This window comes from Thermobia domestica, chromosome 12 (genome assembly GCF_964235325.1).
Source record: "Thermobia domestica chromosome 12, izTheDome1.hap1.1, whole genome shotgun sequence".
Lineage (NCBI taxonomy): Eukaryota > Metazoa > Arthropoda > Insecta > Zygentoma > Lepismatidae > Thermobia > Thermobia domestica.
In genome coordinates, this window is record NC_137465.1 from 6517549 (window position 1) to 6538075 (window position 20527).

Here is a 20527-nt window from a genome sequence, read left to right on the forward strand (position 1 = left end):
TTAAGGCCTTTCGACAATTGAATTCTTTAAGCAGTAACTGGGTTTAAACTCAGATTGACTATAAAGTGTACAGACGAACAGTTGAAAAACAAAGAACAGAGTGGGACGCATGGATTGTGTCATGGCTAAGGACCAGTAACTGTCGCAAAATGTCATATCTAGCCATTTTCTGCTTCTTAAAAGTTTTGTTTACCTTTCTACCGGAAACACAAGTCACATTGTTTGCCGCTATCGTGAAATGCAGATCATTATTAATAAGGAAATTAACGATCCTTACCGGAGAGGATGGATCACTGTTGACGAACTGAATACAGGGAAAGTATGATACCAAGATTGAGACGTCCTTTTACATTGATAGATGTGGAAGATAGTTTTCACACTTACGGACAGATCACGTAACTTAGCTATGGATAACTTAAAGAAAATGCTTGTGATATCGTGCGATCGGAAGTGAACAGCAGTCGTTGTCAAAAGTCTGAGTACGCTTTTGTCTTTTTCTTTTCTTTATCCCAGAAGTAGGGTTTAGGTTTTATTTAGGCAGCTTCAAACTGTATTCCTTATTACACTTTATTGGTTTGCTTGGTATAAGTTATATATTCTGTCTTAATAGTCCAAAATTTAAGTTAAAATTCCTTGTCAGTGCGGTTCGTATAATCCTTGAAACCAAATTATTAGGTCTTCTCTGAAATTGTTGATCTCTGTTCCACGCAACATAATATGTATCCATAAAAACCCATGTTTGTTGGACTTGTTTTGCAAGTTCTGTCGCTTCTTCACCCGCCATCTTCGAACATTGATATGCCACCTAAGACGTACCTGGAAGATCAAAAAATAGTTAGGGGCAGGAGTTTTTCGCAAGTTGCGAAATCGCGAAAGTTTTCCTACAAAGCCGAGAGTTGGTTTTCCAACGAACTACGTCAGATTGAGAAAGGAAATAGGTATTTTGAAGTCGCGACAAAATGCGATAACTGACATTTTGAGCGAAATGTGCCGTAAAACGCGACAGATTGCGAATTTTTAAAAACGTCAATTTTAGTTGTTAAAATACAGAAATAAAAAGTACAATTTTTCAAAGGGAAGAAAAATTTAAATTTAAATAACTTGTGCCTGTCGGCAATATGGCTTCCAATAACGAATACTGACTGTGAAAGTTTTTTTTTTTTCTCGGTAATCAATGATAGAAAGCTACAAATGAAAGAAGGAAATGTTGAAACATGCAACATGCTGCACTTTTCATCAGAATAATACTTTGCAGACGAGATATACTAGAAGATACTGCACTAATGTATTGTATGTATGTGTTTTTATATGTATATACGTTTTCGATGTATAACTAATACAATGTGTGGTATTTTGTAATGGCAATCGTGATGATACTGTGCTAGTGTATTTTAAGTTTTTGGACTTGTAAAAGAAGAAAGAAGTAATTTGTTGCTAGTAACTGCATAAAGAATAACTTCATTGTCCTAAGCAGCATTACTGATTTATTGCTTATTATTTATATTGGGCTTACATTAGAATTTGTATAATTTATATTAGAGTTTGTAAAATAATTTACTTAGCGACAAAATGAGACATTTTATATCTCAAAATGCGACAAAATAAGAAATGTTTAATTTCAAATTGCGAAAAACCCCTGCCCCTAAAAATAGTCCTCAGCATCCACCTTCTGCCAATGTTCTGGAAGGCCATGGATTCCATTACGGTATAACTTGATAGGACGTAAAGCGAAGAAGGTATCAAGAAGGCACTTTGCACCTCTACTAGGGATTTGAACTGGTATCATCTAAGGTAATTGTCTAAGAAATGGAACAGGTGATAATCGGACGGTGCAATGTCCGGGGAGTATGACGGACGCAATAGTGTTCCCCATCCAAGGCGTAGAATGGTGTACCGGGTCATCCTAGTCACGTGGGACTTTGCGTAGTCCTGTAACAGGAGGACACCTTTGCGATTCAGAATTGCTGGTTTCAAAGTTTTGCGTTTTTCTTGATTGCTCTCACCAGCTGGTAGCAGTTTCCAATGCAGGATGCCGCGAGCAGTCCACCGAACACACAGAAGGATCTTATTTTGGTGCAGTGCTGGTTTCGGCTGTTTTGGAACTGGTTCATGGGATGCTAACCAATGATGACGGAGCCATGGAGTTTCGTATAGGACCCACTTCTCATTACATATCAACACCCTGTCCAGAAATGGCTCCTTACTCAGACGAGATAGCGAAGAAACACAGGTGTCTGCTCGAGTTGCCTTATGGCTCGGAATCAAATCATGTGGGACCCATCGACGCAACATGTAGTGCTTCCCAAGTTGATGGAGGTGCTGCCGAATGGTTTCTCCGCTCACATTGAATTGTAGTCCCAGTTCCTCATATGTCTGGCCAATATGTTCGCCTCAATTGTTACCTGAAGATCTTCATTTTGCACATGTGTTGGTCTTTCGATACGTGGTGCGTCTTTGAGTGTTTCGTCACCGTCTTTAAACTTGTTAAATCACCGCTGCACTGTTCGCGTAGTCATGACACCCTCACCAAAGGCCTGGCATATCTTCCGCCCCACTGCAGCGGCGTTTGCCCCAATCTGAACTCGTACAACATACACGCCCATATGACGCTCTGTGGAGGTCCCATTTTCACTCTGTCCTTGCGCAAGTTCACGGTGTAACTGAACTGCCACAGTCAGATAGTATGTTGGATATACCCACACCAACAACTGACGTTCGCCTTATTTCCATTCGCATTCAACTCACGGTGTGAGGGCCAACCTCCACAAAAAGTGACAGAACTCTCTTGATTACCTTTATATTTCCACTGAGAAAAATTTATTGAGGAAGTCTGCGTTCATCGAAATGCAGAACCTTAGCCTTGATAAGAGCATTACAAATTCCAAACATTTGTTTGACCACTTTAACTTTGTAAAGCTATGTGGCTCCAACAGCTTTGAGGAGTCTTCCAGAGATCTTCAGTATTCGTTGGTATGTGCTCACGGACTGTCATGTGAAGTTCATCCCAGAAGAGCTCGATGGGTAACAAATCAGGCGACTATTCCATTTTTATGGTGATGTAAGCCTTTTCTTTGCTTTACAGGTAATTTACTGCATAATTTAGAAGAATGTTTGGAATCATTATCCTACTGCAACACAAAGTTACTGCTTGAACTTCGCGTTCCTAATGGAACTGCATGCCTCACTTAAATGTTGTGATACAAGTTTTTTCTCTATTATTCCGTTAATTTGAACTAAATCACCAAACCGATTGCCTGTAGTACATCCCCATACAGTGACATTGCTTTTTTCCGTGTTTTACTCTAGGCATTACCCAGTCGAGATGAAAGAGTGTATCGGGAGGGTGAAGCACGAACATCTGGCGTTGGGAACCGAAAAGTTAAAATTTAGATTCGTCGGTCTAGAATATTCTCTTCAATTGTTCATTGGTGCATTCTTTGTTTTTGCCCGAGAGTACTATTTTGCAATGTTTTTTGCTCGAAGGAATGATTTCTGCACTGCAAGCGCAACCCAAGGAGAAAAAAGAAGCAGATTTCGGACCACCGTCCAATCTGATACCAATTGGGAACGGCTCTTTCGTAGTTTTGTTGCTCCTTCCGAATCGGTTGAACATCTATTCTATTTACTTATAGGCCTAATGAATTTTTCCTTACGAGAAGTTATTTCTGGATAACCAGTTCGTTTCCGTACGATATCTACACCAGCTTGTGACTACATTTTCAGCGTCTGACGCACTGCGTCGACTGATTTCTCCGGCTACTGAGCGACTTTCTGCAGATAAGCACTTGAGTACGTGACTCGACACTTAATTCACCCTTGTTCTTCCACATTTTAAGTATTTCATAACGAGGAACTACACAATTTATATGGTTTACCAAACATTGTTACGATTATCAGGTCTAGGAGGCTGAGGTGGGTAGGTCATGTAGCCAGGATGGAAGAAAGTAGGAACCCTTTCAAAGTTCTAACTGGAAGATCACTAGGAAAACGACCATTAGGAAGATCTAGGCGCAGGTGGGAGGACAATATTAAGATGGATGCCGCAGAAATAGGAATACAAAGTAGAAACTGGATCCAGTTGGATAATTACAGAAATCAGTGGAAAGCTTTTGTGAACACGGCAGTGAACCTACGGGTTCCATAGGCCATAGAGTGAGTTAGATTCGTGCACTTCAATTCCTTACAGAAAATAAATTTGATTTGGAGAAAAGACGACGATGATAACATATGAATTTAGAATATATTATATATATATATTTGTTCCAACGTACCCAATAATCTATACTCTGCGAAAAATGCTTATAAGACACTTGGGCAAAGTAATATTTTTACAATTATCATTAATATCGCAACTTAAAAGATTTGAGGGTCAATAGCAGTTTACAAAATAATTCCATGATTCAAAGGATTAACAACCTGAACAATGCAAAAGGCTCTCTCTTTGTTTGAAAACATATGAAAAGGGAAATGTGTGATGAAAAGTTCTACCAATCATTCAGTTCCACTTTTTCTTTCACGGCATAACGCTGCAACTGAACTATCAAACTATACAAAAAAAAGTAAATACCGAATTTTCGACAAAAATGCTACTTTATACTATAGCATAGGAAATATTCTACTGCATGTTGCCATCTTCCCTCGGACACACCAGCATATATGGTACTTATGGTACTATAAATTCCAACCTATTTAAATCTGGACTTGACAATACTCACTGACGTACACTACACAGTATTTCATAGCACCATTTGAAATGTTCTACGCTTACGCTTATGCATCTTGTAAGTGGCGACAGCAGACGTGAACCTACAGTGGAAAGTATATTAGACCGGATATATATATACCTATACTCCACACCAGAAGACTGAAGCAACATCACGTGTATTTAACCTTCGTATATTAATCGGACGATACAGTTGAAACTTAAGACTGTTGCTAACGGCCAATCTGAGAGAAGACTGTTTAACTAATTAAATACAGTAACCTCTCCCCTCCCAATCCCCGTCTTACGTAAGTAATACTGTCTATTTCAGCAATCTGGCATCTTCTTCGTGGAATGTAGCCCCTGAATGTTTAAATCAAATCTTCACACGATAGCTTTCTTCATTGATTGACAGGCACAACTTCTTAAGGACAATGCTGAAATCCTTCAACTCAAATTATCACACTTAAAATATACTCGAAAACTACAGCGAATAACTTTTTTTTTTTTTTTTTTTTTTTTGACATGTAGGTATGTACAATTTCATTATTCTTCATGAAGATGAGAGTTGTCAGTCACCATATTAGAAAATGTTTATGAAAAGTTGCTAAAATGTTTTTGGTAAGTATAAAATTTTTACACGTATTCTGAATACCACTAGGGGGCCGCGGTGGCTCAGTGGTAGAGCGTTCACCTCTGGTGCTTGGGGTCCCGGGTTCGATCCCAGCCCTCGCCAAGTGAACTTTGTGTTGGACAAACACCGTGTGCGTGGGTTTTCTCGGGGTTCTCCCGTTTCCTCCCACTTTCTTCTTTACTCATCATCACCGTCTGCTTTAGCCTAACCGGCATAAACGTGGGACGTAAAACTCAAAGATTTCATTGTCATTTCAAAGATTTCTGAATACCACTATAATTAGTAATTTATTGTGGTGTTGCCTACCTTAATCATAGAATTCCAACTTTTATCAAGTGATCCTACATAATTTCAGTTCTCCACGCACGTACCTAGCAATATGTCAATGTAAACGAACATTATATCGGAGTGACAAAAAGAAATGTTTCAACAAGACTTAAAGAGCATGTGAGAGACACGAAGGTTCCAGATAAGGTAGTATCAGGATTATCAAACCACTTGTATTCACCCAAGCACATCATAAATGGGGTTAAATTGCTCTACAAGACTTCCTCGCAAATCAAAACGCCATTTGTGAATCATACTACATTAAGACTAGAGAGCCAGAACTAAACTTTGATCAGGAATCGCCATTAAGTAGGCAATACCACAATAAATAGCTAACTATATTCGTATACACAAAAGTTTTTATAAAACTTAACCTAACCAGTGGCGTGATAGCCCGCTCCAATGCCATCTGTTAGCGACCGGCTGAACTATGTCCAACCTAGTGACTAAAACGTGGTCAATGCGTTGCGTCGCCGTCTATAACACGCATATCAGGAGCTTTCTAGACCAAGTGGCCGCCACGTCTTTTATTCACATGACTACCCAGTTTGCCTCACGACGCTGGGTGGATGCTAAAATTGGGAGAATATCGGCCGGGAATCGAACCTGAGACCACACGGACGTGAGTCCAACGGTCTAACCACTGGCCTACGGAGTCCCTTATAAAATTTTCATACTTATCGAAAACGTTTTAGCAATTATTTAATAACCATTGTTCTAATATAGTGATTGATACTCCTCTATGAAGATGTGAAACTGAGTGTAGATCTGCCAAAAATGTGTTTATGGTTCACCACGGTTTACGAGTGTATTTCAATTGTGATAATTTTGAGATATAGGTTTTCAGCATTGTCTTTAAGTAGTAGTGTTTGCAAACCAACAGAAAAAAATCATGTCAAGACTCGATTCAAATGCTCAAGGGTTAAAAGTTCTCAGATAATGCCAGATTGCTGAAATAGCCATGAAAATAAAGAAACATAAAAGAAACATGCGTTAGGTACGTGGAATTTATTCTCTTATTCATGGATAATGGTGTATTGTTGTATTAGCATATTGCTTCAGTGTGGGTAAGTGTGAAACTACGAAAGTTATTGTATATGTATACTATTTACACAGTATTACTTGATACATTTTATATATGAAACATCATATGGGAGCATTTAATTGGATATAAATTATAAAAAAAGTTTATATACCGAAATTCAACAATTTTTGACACAAGTAACTCCAACTGCTTCACGATGCTGGGTCAACACAGAAATTCTGTGCTTTCACTACAAATCGTTAAGTGCTAACCATGCTGCTATACAGGGATAAGATATAATAATAATAATAATAATAATAATAATAATAATAATAATAATAATAATAATAATAATAATAATAATAATAAGCAAGAAAAGAGAAGGACAAAGAAAGCAAGTAAGAAAGGATGGATGGAAGATTGATGATGATGATGATGTCTAAACTTAAACTGAATTCCACATTTCCAGGATACCGATAAAGATCAGCACACAATGATCATATCATTATGTTACCTAATTCATATGGAAGTAGAAAATATTAAATTAAAATGGTCATTAGCTGAGCTTGAGATTTCCAAATCCATTCGACTGACTTAGCTTTGTCCTACATCTATATGAAACTATTATCAAATCAGAGAGTTTGTTAAAGATTTGGTTACTTACCCTCCATCCACTGCTTCCTTGTTCTTCTTGCTTTAACCTTTCTTCCAATTCAGCAAATTTCCTGGAAACTTTTTCTACTACAGCATGCAAATTTCGATATTCGGTGTAATGTGCATTAAAATCGGCTTTATACCGACTTCTTTGTTCTGCTGTTCGGATTGTTGTATAACTTCTGTAATAAAAACAAAAATATATTTTATATAATCGTGAAACTTTAAAAAGCAATGCCATGTTTTCAAGCAACAATTGAACTATCCTATTGGCCTGAATATTATACAATTTCAAAATGTACAAGTTTTCTGATATATTTTTAATGAAAAAATAAAAATATCCTGCACGAAATCCTGGTATTAAATATCCAGTGAAACTTCTAATGGACACCTCTAAATAAAGGCCACTTTTCAATTCCCCGGCAGAAAAATCATTCGGTATAATGGAAAAGTTACTCTGAATAGCAGACATTCTCAATAACCGACAGCCAGGAATAAAACTCTCTTATTATCTGGAATTTCGAACAACGGCGGGTAATATTTCTAACGTTATCGCGCATTGTTCAGGTATTGTATTTCGTTTCTATTGAGTTTAGTTTTTTCTTTTAAAGTGCATATTGTTTAGTAGCAATTTTGAACATTGGTTGAACAATGAGATGACGTCTTGTGCATTTTACTTTGGTCTGGCTACAAGTGATCCATTTGCAAGTCGCAGGCATTGAGTACAGTACAGTCTGAAGGAATTCAGTTTGTATCTTCTGAAGTCAGTGTTGAGTGTATGTGCCAAGATGTATCAGCAACGCAAACGATTAGCAGTAAGTGAGAAAGTTCAGATCATCAATGTATGTGTGAGAGACATTGGTCGGCGGTTTGAATTTGTGCTTGTGTTAGGTAGTACAGGTATATGTATTTCAATATTCTTTTACTCCACTTAGAAAACTGCATTATTATCCATTACGTACGAAAATAAACAGCAATATAATGTTGCCCAAACTTGTGTGTACATTGCAGTAATATTTCCTGTGTTGTACCCTAAGCATTTTCCGAATAGTGGACAATTTTACGTTCCCCGTTACTGTTCACTATATAGAAGTTTCACTGCAATTTGAAAAATTATATAATGAAAAATGTATCAAGTTAAAAATCTTTTTAAGATTTAAATCTTAGTTAGGATCGTTCCCCATGTAAATTTTAGAGTTAGCTGAAATGCCCGTTATTGCTTAAGCTTGGACTTAAATGCCATCGGGATTAGTACCCAGCTCAGCAATCCCGAAAATACAGTCATCAACGATGGAAGACGGTAATCTCGGTCATCTTATACGTTTTATTTTTAATTTCTTCTCATCCTTCAATGCCTATGGCGACTGAATCTGAACTTTACTGGTATCTGAAATGTGACTATTCGTCTCAGCGACCAGAAAAAACTATAGATTTGACACCAATATTGGTTACTTTCCATTATTATATATCAGTTCCTTCACACTCTCTAAGAGTACTAATGGGGACTGAACATGAATTTACACAGCATCAAACGTGTCGCTATTCATTTAAATACTAATATCAATAATCTTTTATTATAAGTTTCCCCTTTTCCATACCCTATAAACGCTAGGTCGTCTTACCCACATTGGAAGCTGAACTTGAACGTCATTTGGATTGTTACCAATCAATTTAGCGATCCCAGAGTGTCAACAATATAAGTATTTTTCTATTCACCACCTTGGGTGCTAATTGGGGCTAAACTTGGACTTCAATGCCATTGGAGGTGCCACAATTCATCTCAGCGATCCCGAAAATTGTAGATTCGGCATTAATATCGATAGTTTTCGATTACTGTCACCCCTCCACTCCCCCTACGTGTGCTAGAAGGTCTTTTTCTCCATACTGCTTTCCAGACTGTAAGTAATGTATGTACCAAGTTTGGTTAAACTTGCTCCAGACTATATATACCTTATGATTAACTAATTATAAAAATATTATCATTTCACTAATACCATTTATATGGCACGATCTTTATGGCTAAGAAAAATGAAAACGGTAGACATGTTAGCAGATGTCTATCAGTATTATTCTGTATATGTGTATAGTAGTAATACGATAATCTCATCAACATTCTCACTAAATGTGCCGTGCTTAGCTCGAAATTAATCTATGGTAAGTCACTAACATCCCGCAGTTTTCCAATGTGGTGAATGCAAAAAATAAAAATTTCTCCAAATACATCTTATATAAAATAAAGACCTATATTTATTTCTATAATGCGTTTTCATCTTGTTTGTTCGGAAATGATACCAGTTTTTTAGCTTTTGATGTATGATTCATGCGTGGTAGTCACCAGTCGGATGTTGCAAGAGTGCCAATACATTAATAGTAAATTTTATGTATTAACCAAAAATTGACTAATAACATGACGTTTATCATTAATTTCCTACATACGTAGAACCTGTTGAAAACTCATGCAACGACACAACACGGTCGCGGGAAGTGATACAAATGGTACAATTCTCCGTGATATGAAACAAAACTTCTTTTTCAAGGGTTATGTATCAAATACATCTATCGAAGACACTTCAATTAATAAGATTCGGACTGACTAATTTACAAATCTTATATAAACTACCTTAGCTCTGATAGAAAGTTTTTTTCAATAGAAAATGGTATGATGCTAATTTGTACGTGTGATACTACGCCTCAATAGTACAAATTGGCATCTTGCAACTGAGATTTACGTCAGTTCTGGCTAATTATCCTAAATGGGGCTCTCACTCTCGTCTCGCGCTCACTAAAGAGTCCGAGCTCGCTATCCTAGAATTACCAGCTGAGGGCCTTTCTCAAATAAATTGAGCTAACATGAAAAATCAGATGTGTCTAAAATAACTTAATCAAAAACACAAAACTTGCCCTTAACTGATGATTCTCCTCGTGCACTACAAAGAATGTTGAACTTGGTTCGTTACACCTCCATTCTACACCGTACAAGAAATGATAACATTATTATTATTAAAAAGGATTGACTTCTGTCTTTTTCGAATTTTATTCCATAATTGGCAATTACTAAGCTAATAATACATATACTCTATACAATTTAACAAAATGATATTGGCATCTTCTGCTCAAAAAGAATATATTGTGAGTATATATTATAGGGAGCTAGCTTTAATGCGAGGCTGAGGAATTCAGAGTTGATTGGCAGGTTCTCCACCCCGTCGCCAAGAAACGGTCACTCGATGGTCCTGGGCAGGGTTGCCAGTGCGCTGTGAAAAAATTCAGCTAATACTCACTTAATTCAAAGAGTTTATGCAATTATGCAATCCCTATCGAAGATCTCTGTATACGTGGACACACGCAAATTAGGCTGTGATAACAAATGGTTCAGTTTTTTCTCCCTCGCTTCTTTGTCACACTGCACTATGGCCTTCCTTATTGCTTCTCTAGCTTCGCTGTGTATAGTTTTCCCTCTCTTACGCTGTGAAGCCATTGTCAAATGAATAATAAGCAACAAAACCGCAACCACAACAGCACACAACAAATAGCCAACTCACACTAACTCTTCAGAATGACATTCATGTGACAAATTTTTAACCCTGGCAACGCTGACATATAGAAGGAGGGTAAGGGAGTATTGCAAGAGTCAGGCAGAAAGATTATTGAATTTTTTCTCCCTTTACCTCAGCCCCCGCTGGTAAACAAGCTAGCTCCCTATAATACTTATAGTTTTAATATTTTATTGTAACCTGGCGTTTGAGTTTAATGTAATATTACTATCCTGTTTCTCTCTACCTTTTTATATTATTATTATTATCCACTATTATGTCATTCCTTATAAAATATTTACTGCTTATTAATTTGAAACAATTATTAATATTCGATTACATTAGCGCCTTCCAAGGTTTCCGGTAATCGTTTTTAATGCTGGGATGTATATGAAATCCACTTTTAAATACAGTAGTTTCACTAAAAATACAATGTTCATCGACGCAGCAGTTTCAATACATAGACTTTCAGAAGAACACTCCTTATTAAAACTCTTATTTTCACAACTGGCCTATAAATTTAATTGTTTATCGAATATTTACATAACTAATAGAACAGTCTCTAATATACAAAAATTGTATTTTTGGCTGCCGTGCTGAGAAACGAGCTGTTGATGGTAACCTAGATTCCCCGTTAACTGTAAACAACACATGACGCTTTGCTCGATCGCAGTCGAAACTGATCAGATGACCAAAGTAACGTCAGCACTTCTAGTGTAAGCCCAGCTCTCTAAAACAATAACAACGACGTTAAGGCAATTCTCAGCAACTAGAATTATGAAAGTAGTGTTTTAAAGGTATCAACAAATTGCGTAGTTCTGGACATCCGGTGTCTAACCAGGTTATAGAATTTTCATAACTGAAGAAAATTGTTTAACTTTTGCAGAGACTTGGAGTATACTACGTAGATTGAAATGCCAAAATTTCTTGGTTGTATTTAGTGGTCATAATCTTTAATAAGGCCTCCACACCCAATCGTGCTAGTGCTCAATAGCCTCATTAGGGTTCGCTATCCACTTCTAGGACTCGTGCACATGCTGCCTCGCGCTGATTTATTGAGCTCAAGACCGACTGAACCGTTTCGAACATCTCTGCTCATTAGGGCATTGAGTTCGTGGGATTTCAGAAGCCTACAAATGACGGTTAGCATAGTTCCGAAACCTCAAAGTGACCAACTCCACTTTCTTCCTAGCTCGAATTGGAAGATATCATAGTAATTTTTCTGCAGTGTTTTGGTGTCGTCTTGTCGCAAGCGAATGTATTAATAACACTGAGGCCCCACTACCACATTCATTTGCAGAGTAGTGTACGCGAGGCGACGAGGAAATTTAAACAAGAAGCATCTGGCCGTACATGATCATTGAGACTCGCCGGAACAAAAGTTATCTGCCACAAAGTGAAACCGTTCATTACAAACACCGGATCATATTTAACTTATAATTTACTAAATCAAGTGGCAAATATATAAACAAAACTTTACATCAGAAATATAGTTGCAAGAGAACGTTATTATTACTACCAAACACAATAGTACATAACATACAACGTTATATACACACACACATGGACATTTTATAATTGCTTCCAAATATCATTGTTTATTAAGGTGGTGGTTGTAATCTTCCAAACGGACAACAAGATTTCCTACGGTGGAAGTTCCCAAGTACGTAATACTGGATATACGTGTATTTAGAGACAATGGTAGTTAAATATAGCTGTAGGTAGAGATATTAATAGCTACATGTACTTAATGTTCACACAGAACTGTGTACTTAGATTAAAATTCCTTCCAGGTTAGTATAGTTTAGTTTGGAATAAGATAGATAGACCATTCCTCGTGGTACGGAATTGCATCTTCCTCTGTACCTTGATTTAGTTGGTATTATAGCACATTCGCACAACCATTGTAATAAGGACATCTTTTATTTCTGAGTTTGCAACACTAAAAAGGAACAAATGTTGTTTTTATGTTACCTGGTATGTGTTCTTACTTCACATGACCTTGGCCGTGTTTCTGCGCAAACTCACTAGGTGGCAAGGCTGTGCTTAGCAACACACTGTTTGGGTTTCTGTCGCATTAGTTAAGGTGACACAATGGATGCTGAATGTGAGCGAAGAGTGAATATTAAGTTCTACATTAAGCTCAGGAAAACCCCTAGTGAAACGTGGGATATAATTAAGCAAGCATATACAGGCGAAGTAATTTCAAGAAGTCGTGTTTCCGAGTGGCACAAAAGGTTTCGTGGAGGCAAAGATTCAGTGCAAGACGATCCCAGAGTTCGTCGCTCGTCTACAGTACATACCGATGCAAACGTGACGCGTGTGAGGCAGTTATTGCAAGAAGATTGTCATGTACCTGTGCGTACGATATCAGAAGAACTGAATTTGAATCGTGACGTGTGTCATAATATCTTACGCGAAGAGTTAGGGAAACTGAAATTTTATGCAAAAATCATCCCTCACTCACTAACAGACGAACAGAAAGAGGAAAGACGAAGTAGTTTTGCAGAACTCTTGGATGGAGCCAGACGTGATCCCACATTTGTGTCAAAAATGATTGCAGGAAGTTGGTGCTACACGTCCAACGACAACCTTCGAGAACAAAGACAATGTTGATCGCATTCTTTGGTAGTCAAGGATTGGTTCACTATGAGTATGTTCCTCCAAGTCAAACAGTGAACTAAACTCTTTACATGTTAGTTTTGAAACGTTTGCGACAAGCAATTCGACGTCGCCGCCCTGATTTGTGGCATTCTCAGGACTGGTTCTTACTGCATGATAATGGAAGACGCCATGCTGCTTTATCTGTTAACAAGTACCTGACCAGACATTTTGTTACTGCCATCCCACATCCGCCATATTCACCCGACCTCTCACCTTGTATTTTTTTTTCTTTCTTGTTTCAGCGAGTGAAAAGGCAACTGAAAGGAAACTTCATCAAGATATCGCAAACATCCAACGGGCTGTAACAAATTAGCTTACAAGCATCGCAGTTGAAGCTTGCTTGTAAGACCTCCAGAAACGTTGACAATTGTGTATAGATAGCCAAGGGGACTACTTTCATACTTGGTAAGTGCAATTGTCTATTTTTTACGACCTTTGTCCTGGAACTTTTCTGATGAAGGTTGTATTTATTCTTAATATAAGTATTTAATATGAAGTTTATTTAATTATCATCTTTTAATGTTTCGTAAGATTTCTAGTATCCTTTATTTTCACTCTACATTCTATTTAATATGCCATCGTGACTTAACTTAGTATATTCATAAATACGATTATTTACGTATAACTATGTATACATAATCAATCAATGCCGTATAACTATGTATAATATATATATATTTTTTTAATTATTTATTTAAGCCAACCTAATTACGACGATGAGGTAAATAGTAGAAGTAAGTTCACCAGGATGAGAATTACGAGTCCCACCTCTCAAAGCACTGGAATTTCGATGAAGTTAAAATGTACTAAACAATTCCAGTTTACGTTGGGTAAGATGTATGAAACAATGAGGGCCCTGGGCCCAGAACAGTTTCGTAAAACTGTCATTAATGAACGTTTGGTAACTACACAAAATACTTCGCTACCAAAGAGAAAGAAAACCTCTTCCTTAATTTGCCTGATAATGCAGTACAGCCAGCGAAATTAAGGAAGCTTTAAGTGCATTGTTGTTTCTATTATGTCCTTCAAACAAATCATTCTTTAATTAGGTATTTAGCAGAAAGTTATTAGTTTAGTATTCTTTGTCTTCACTGTTTGGTGTTAACTATTGGATTACTAGTTTGGAGCCTAACATCCCCTTATAAGAATGAGGTAATAGGAGAGATAAGAACCTTCCAACCGCTTACATTCCCACTATTAATCTAACCACGTTGTCTCATACCGAAAGCGGAAAAAATGACTCTTCATTAACCCTATTGAGACCGGGTGGCCAAAGAGGCACCAACGGTGGTGCCACTTCCTTAATCCTAAGATACTGGGATTACTTTTTCTATGCCAAATGTGATTGGACCACAGTTAATCCTGGCTTTTTAAAGTTTTTTCAATAAAACTTCCTTCGTTTAGAAAGATCTACGTAGATCTTATCAGGTATATACCCCATATAAAAACATTTTTTTTAACAAATTTGAACAAGTCACAAAATTTCTAAATTTTCGAAATTTATGTTTATAAATTTGTATGTATACGTACGAACGCAAGTCAACTTACGCCAATCGAACATCAGTCCTTACTGAACAACAGCAAGTACAGATTGTTACAAGTGGGTAACTAGGGACGCACACGAAAAATTTGAATTTAGGTTCTAATAATCTACTTTTTTAATTGCAAGCTTCGTTTCTTAGATATCGACATGATACTTCTAGGATATATTAGTGGTGTACCAAAGTTTATTTTAAGATAGTTTTGCGTCTATCTAGTAGCATTGTTTCCAGCCACAGAAAATTTTAATTCCCTATTTTAGGGGAAAAAATCGGAAAAGTCCTATTTTTTTTTTAAGAACTTTTGATGGCTAAATTTCCGTCTTGTTGACTACATCGAGACAAACGTACCAGCATCTGAAAGCCTCGTATTTACCCTACACAACGCACTATAAAAAGTTTCAATAGGATAATTAGGGGAAGTACAGTTGAGGTTAAAAGTAGATAATTGTGATTTTCTTTTAGGTAGAATGAGATATTCTTTAATGATATGCTTAGTTTATTAGATATAGTCATGATATTTCTAGGATATAATAGCGGTGTACCAAAGTTTATTTTAAGATAGTCTGAGCTTGTCTGGTAACAGTGCTTCCAGCCACAGAAAATTTTAATTTCTGATTTTAGGTGAAAATTCGGAAAATATCCTAGTTTTCTCCTTTACAATTTCCCTCTTGTTAGCCACATTGAAACAAACTTAGAAGTATCTGAAAGCCTCGTGTTTGGCCAACACAACGCACCACAGAAAGTTTCAATTAGGGAAACTGCAGCACCTGCATAACTGTTGATTTTTGCTTCTGAAGCGGGAAAGTGTAAAAATTTCGTGTACATTATTTTTTTTTTTTTTTGGTCTGTCTGTCTTTGTATGGCAGCCAACGATTTCCCGTTTAAGCTGTACTTTGTCGACACACAAAAGATTTTTTTTCAGGTGATTTAAACCCATAGCAACAGTGGTGCCAGCTCCAAAAATCTTAAAATTTGGTTAGGAAATTTTTCTGAATTTTCACCCCTACATTTCCCTTCATAATTCCCTCCCGTTGGCAACACTAGAATAAAATTTACGCCCTAAATTTGCCACATCCTTCTAAAAAAAATAAGGTCTTAACCATATCAATCGTCTTTGAGTCAATAGTCTTTGAGTTATAATTCATTAACTGAAAGTCTACGAAAACGCCAAAAATGACCATGTCTCGAAAAGGTTACGGAACTTTTTAAGACACAGTTGAACTTCTATTCATATCATTCATACTTCTCAAATATTAATCTTCACAATGCTACACTGTTAAACTTGATAAATAAATATAAATTCTTGCTTTCTTTACTTATGTAGAAGTAAAGCTGTGTGCTCTTGTTTGCCATTGAACAATGTATATGAAATATAAATGACGTAGAGCGACAAAATAAAAACACATAACGAAACACAGAGATTTAAGTTTATTTTAAGATAACAGAAATATACATTTCTATAATAATATTTTTTTAAAGGAAAAAATACTTAATTTTAACTCTGTGTTTGATAATTCAATAAAAGTGGACATATAAAAGCAAGGTAGAAGCAAAAATACTCTTCAGAATGTCGCCCCAGATGAGTTCCATGTATGTGAATGGTATGCCAATCGAATCAGTAAACTGTCATTAATGAAAAATTGTTAATTACCAAAGTTCTTAACTACTAAAAAGAAAGAAAGAGAAAAGTATGAATTTTATTTCTCATTTGTAACAAAATGATAACTGAAAATTAGGGCCCGGATTTTTTTAAAAGTACAAATGTATATTTGCAAGATAAGTGCCTATTTTAAAATTATTCGCATATTCCTGCATATATCTGAAGCTACGAATAATTTTAATAATCTTGACGCTCTGAATCGGTGGTTTCGTGTGTATTAAAGGGGATTGCCACGTTAGCAGAACTTGTAGCTGTCATAAAAAAAAATCTTGAAACACTACCATATTTCACCACGTACACATAGTCTTGAAAGGGTCATAAAACATTTTTTCCATCTTGCAAGGAGTCGAACAGTGTGCAACTTTCTGGGACGTCTTGCTTGCTACCTGTTATCGCCCTCCCGCTGACATAAAGGAAAAAACAGTGTTGCCGCTTTCGAAACAACGGATTCTTTTGGACAGGGAGGGGGAGTGCGCCAAAATACACGTTTTTAATGAGGTTCACTGTTTGTCCACTACAGTGCAGTGCTGCATGGGTGGAAATACCTTTCTTGATTTCAAGAAGTTGTAATATGTACACAGTAAATAAAAAGATCGGTTTTTTTTTTTTTTTTTTTTTTTTTTTTTTTTTTTTTTTTTTTTTTTTTTTTTTTTAAGCTACAAGATTCATTTAACGTGGCCTTACACATTCCTGAAGAAATACTTTTTCATACTCTCTGAGTGAGATTGCACTTTTCTAGCATACCTTTAACTCACCACGTCAAAAGTGTAAATATGCTCGCACGTATTTATATCAAAAGAATCCTCGTCACGGTTACCACTCATAGACTGAACATTCGGGGTTACGGAGAAGGGTTTAGTCACAACTTCCCTGCATTACTCAACTCTATATCAGTCAAAGAATTACTTTGTTTAGTAGTTGCACCAGTTTGTGTTGCATATAGTTTCAGAATTTGTACATTAAAAAAGTATTATTTTGTGAACTTATGTAAAGGAAAGCAGAAGAAGCTTTCTATTAAATCAGTGGATTTCAAGCAATGCAGTTAACAGTGCATTATGCAAATTTACCCAGTATACATTAAAAACGGGTGACTAGTGTTTCTTACGCGCATACTATCTTATTTCAATGTATGTTTTCTAACTTTTTAGTGTTTTTAGGTGTTTTATTTCATATAAATCCGAGCCCTATTACTATTACTACTACTAATAATATTAATTCAACATCCAGAAATCTATATCAAACATAATGTAACTTGCATTATAAACTGTCGACTTTTTACAGGTAAGAAACGTGACACTATACTTGGTCATTCGATTACTCGCGTCTGAATAATTTTCACTGTACCATCATTCTTTCACACACATTACAAAAAGTATGCGTCACTGTTAAAAGTATGAGTTACTTTTCGAGAAATCAAACAGCAATAGATACAATGCAATACTTAACAGTGGATATTTTCCCCATAAAGTCCATAAACAGATAAATAATCTACTCCAGAATGATAAAAACAATCAAATGCATGAACGACGCATTTTAACGCCATGCCTTATTTTTTCAATTTTCTAGAAAACTACGTATCGAAATTTACTGTCGACCATGCCATTTAGTTCAGCTCAATATGATCTGTCTATTGATATGTCTTTTCTTTATACAATACCGGTACTAACAGAATACCAGTTTTTTGCACGGGAGAATACGTTTCATTTTGGACATAAAAGGGTGAATTTGGATTTAAACGGCATCTGAAGTGTCACTGTTCTTCTCAGCAACCCCGAAAACTATGCATTCGACACTAATATCGGTCATTTTCGATCATTTATATATATATCCTCCCTCTCCTAAACTGCACCATCACAGTAAATAGTAAAACCCATTTCAGGCTCGACCGTCATCTATGTTGAAAATTTGATGGAGATCGGTTCGATGATTCCAGAGTTATGACATCATAAATAGTCACTTTCAATTTTATATTATTTTATATTATATATATAATAGATAGATAGAAAAATTAATCATAATTTTGGGTTTGGTTTGGTTTGTTTGAATTAAACGTCCCACGATTATGCCTGGGGGGCTAAGGGAGACGGGATCTAGTGATTATAGTGGAATCCGAACAACTTTTTTTCGTTCAACTGTACCTCCATCGGGAATCGAACCCGAGACCACGCACACCAAAGGCATGCGTGCTAGCCACTAGGCCTAGCGGGGGTCCTCCATTTTGAAATATATTATATTAATCAATTATGCATTATTATCTTGCTAGTGTCATAATGAAAACACTGATTAGTGTGTATACTTCAGCATCAATTTCATCTAATACCGCATCACTTTCACGTCAGAAAATGTATTAAGTTACAACATATCCGATATGTATGAAATATGAACGTTAGCTAATACTATGAATGATTGTAATATCTCAGTTCTGTTTGTTATTTTATTTAAACAAATTAGCTGAAATGTTCGTTCTTCGCACAGGAACAACAGGTTTATTTAAAAAATTGTAAGTTATATTTGACCCCTCTCCCCCTCCCAAACTTTTGGATACGCATTTTAATATAAGTAACATGAGAAAACCCACTCGAGTCAAGTGGTAACTACATTCCGAAATTCATTTCAAACGATTCAGCCGGTTTCCCGTGATAATAAGACAAACAACGTCGTCGAAAATATTATAGAAATTTCCCTTCTCCCGTTAGAAGGGTAATTTTCGAAAATGTTGGGATAGTTGATCACTTATTTTTAATAAGGAGTTTATATACTGAGTTTCATCTTCCTGACATGAAAAGCTTGTGACATGCTTAATTTTCGGCACAAATTTTTAACCCCTCTCTTCCCCTTAGTACACGTATTTTACTCAGACATAAAGAAATGTTCGAAGTACGAGCATGTTCAAAAATACATTTCAAACGTTCCAGTTATTTTCCTGTCATGAAGCTATAGACAACGTCGATTTTAGTTTTATGAGAGATCGTCGTCATAAGAATTTATATCTGGCAATTAGTACCGATGCGACGTACAGCACCTGGCGCTGTCGAGAAAAATAGAAAAGGGTTTTCGTGATTGTAAGAAATGTGGCTTTTTTTTCTTTCTTGTATCCCTTGTGAATTTGTGATGTGCTTCTTTCATTGCAACTTAAATCTTTCTGACTGCTTCCTGAATCAAGTGGTTTATTCTTTCTTAAGGACCTGTTATCTCCATTTGATCTTCATGTTCTGAATGAAGACGCTCATGCCTTATAAGTACTCGTAGTCATCATCATGATGGGTATTCTGCCATTATTGGTAGGTCACTTACCGAAACTGAGAAGCTTCCATGCTCCAATTCTCAGCTAACTTCTTCGTCTTCACGTACGAATTTTCTGTTTTGATATCGTCCAACTGTAGCCTTCTTCGTCCCCTTCCTCTTTTTCCTGCGACCATGCTCTCCAACACGTCCCTCATGATACAGCCAATGTCCCAGGTTTTCTTCCTTTTTTCAATTATATCTAAAATTGTTATTGGCTGCCCAACCATTTCCCACATATTGTTTGTTTTTCGTTCTACACAGCTAATTCTCTCCATTCTTCTCCGCATCCTCATTTCTAGTTTTTTTCATTACTTTTATCCAATGGCCTACGAAATACAATGCTCCACATAAAGCAATTTATGAGTTTCTTTTTCAACTCTTTATTCAAGGACTCACAAAATAGACGTTTATTCTTTCTAAATGCTTCTTTCCAGAGTCATATCCCTGATTTTATTCCACACTCACACTTCATATGATCACTAATACTACTAGTGATTTTCTAT

The 20527-nt window shown here is 36.4% G+C and overlaps 1 protein-coding gene across 2 annotated transcripts in view; it reads right to left on the reverse strand.

Moving 5' to 3' along the window:
* Window positions 1–20527, reverse strand: part of Su(Tpl) (Suppressor of Triplolethal) — a 404282-nt gene that overhangs the window by 9239 nt on the left and 374516 nt on the right. Inside the window, exon 9 of one of the 2 annotated variants that reach the window (XM_081733410.1) lies at window positions 7352–7523. In XM_081733410.1, the coding sequence (XP_081589536.1) occupies window positions 7352–7523 (172 nt within the window). Of the gene's footprint in view, window positions 1–7351; window positions 7524–16489; window positions 16746–20527 lie in introns of those variants that run through there. The other variant, XM_081733411.1, reaches the window with a different exon arrangement.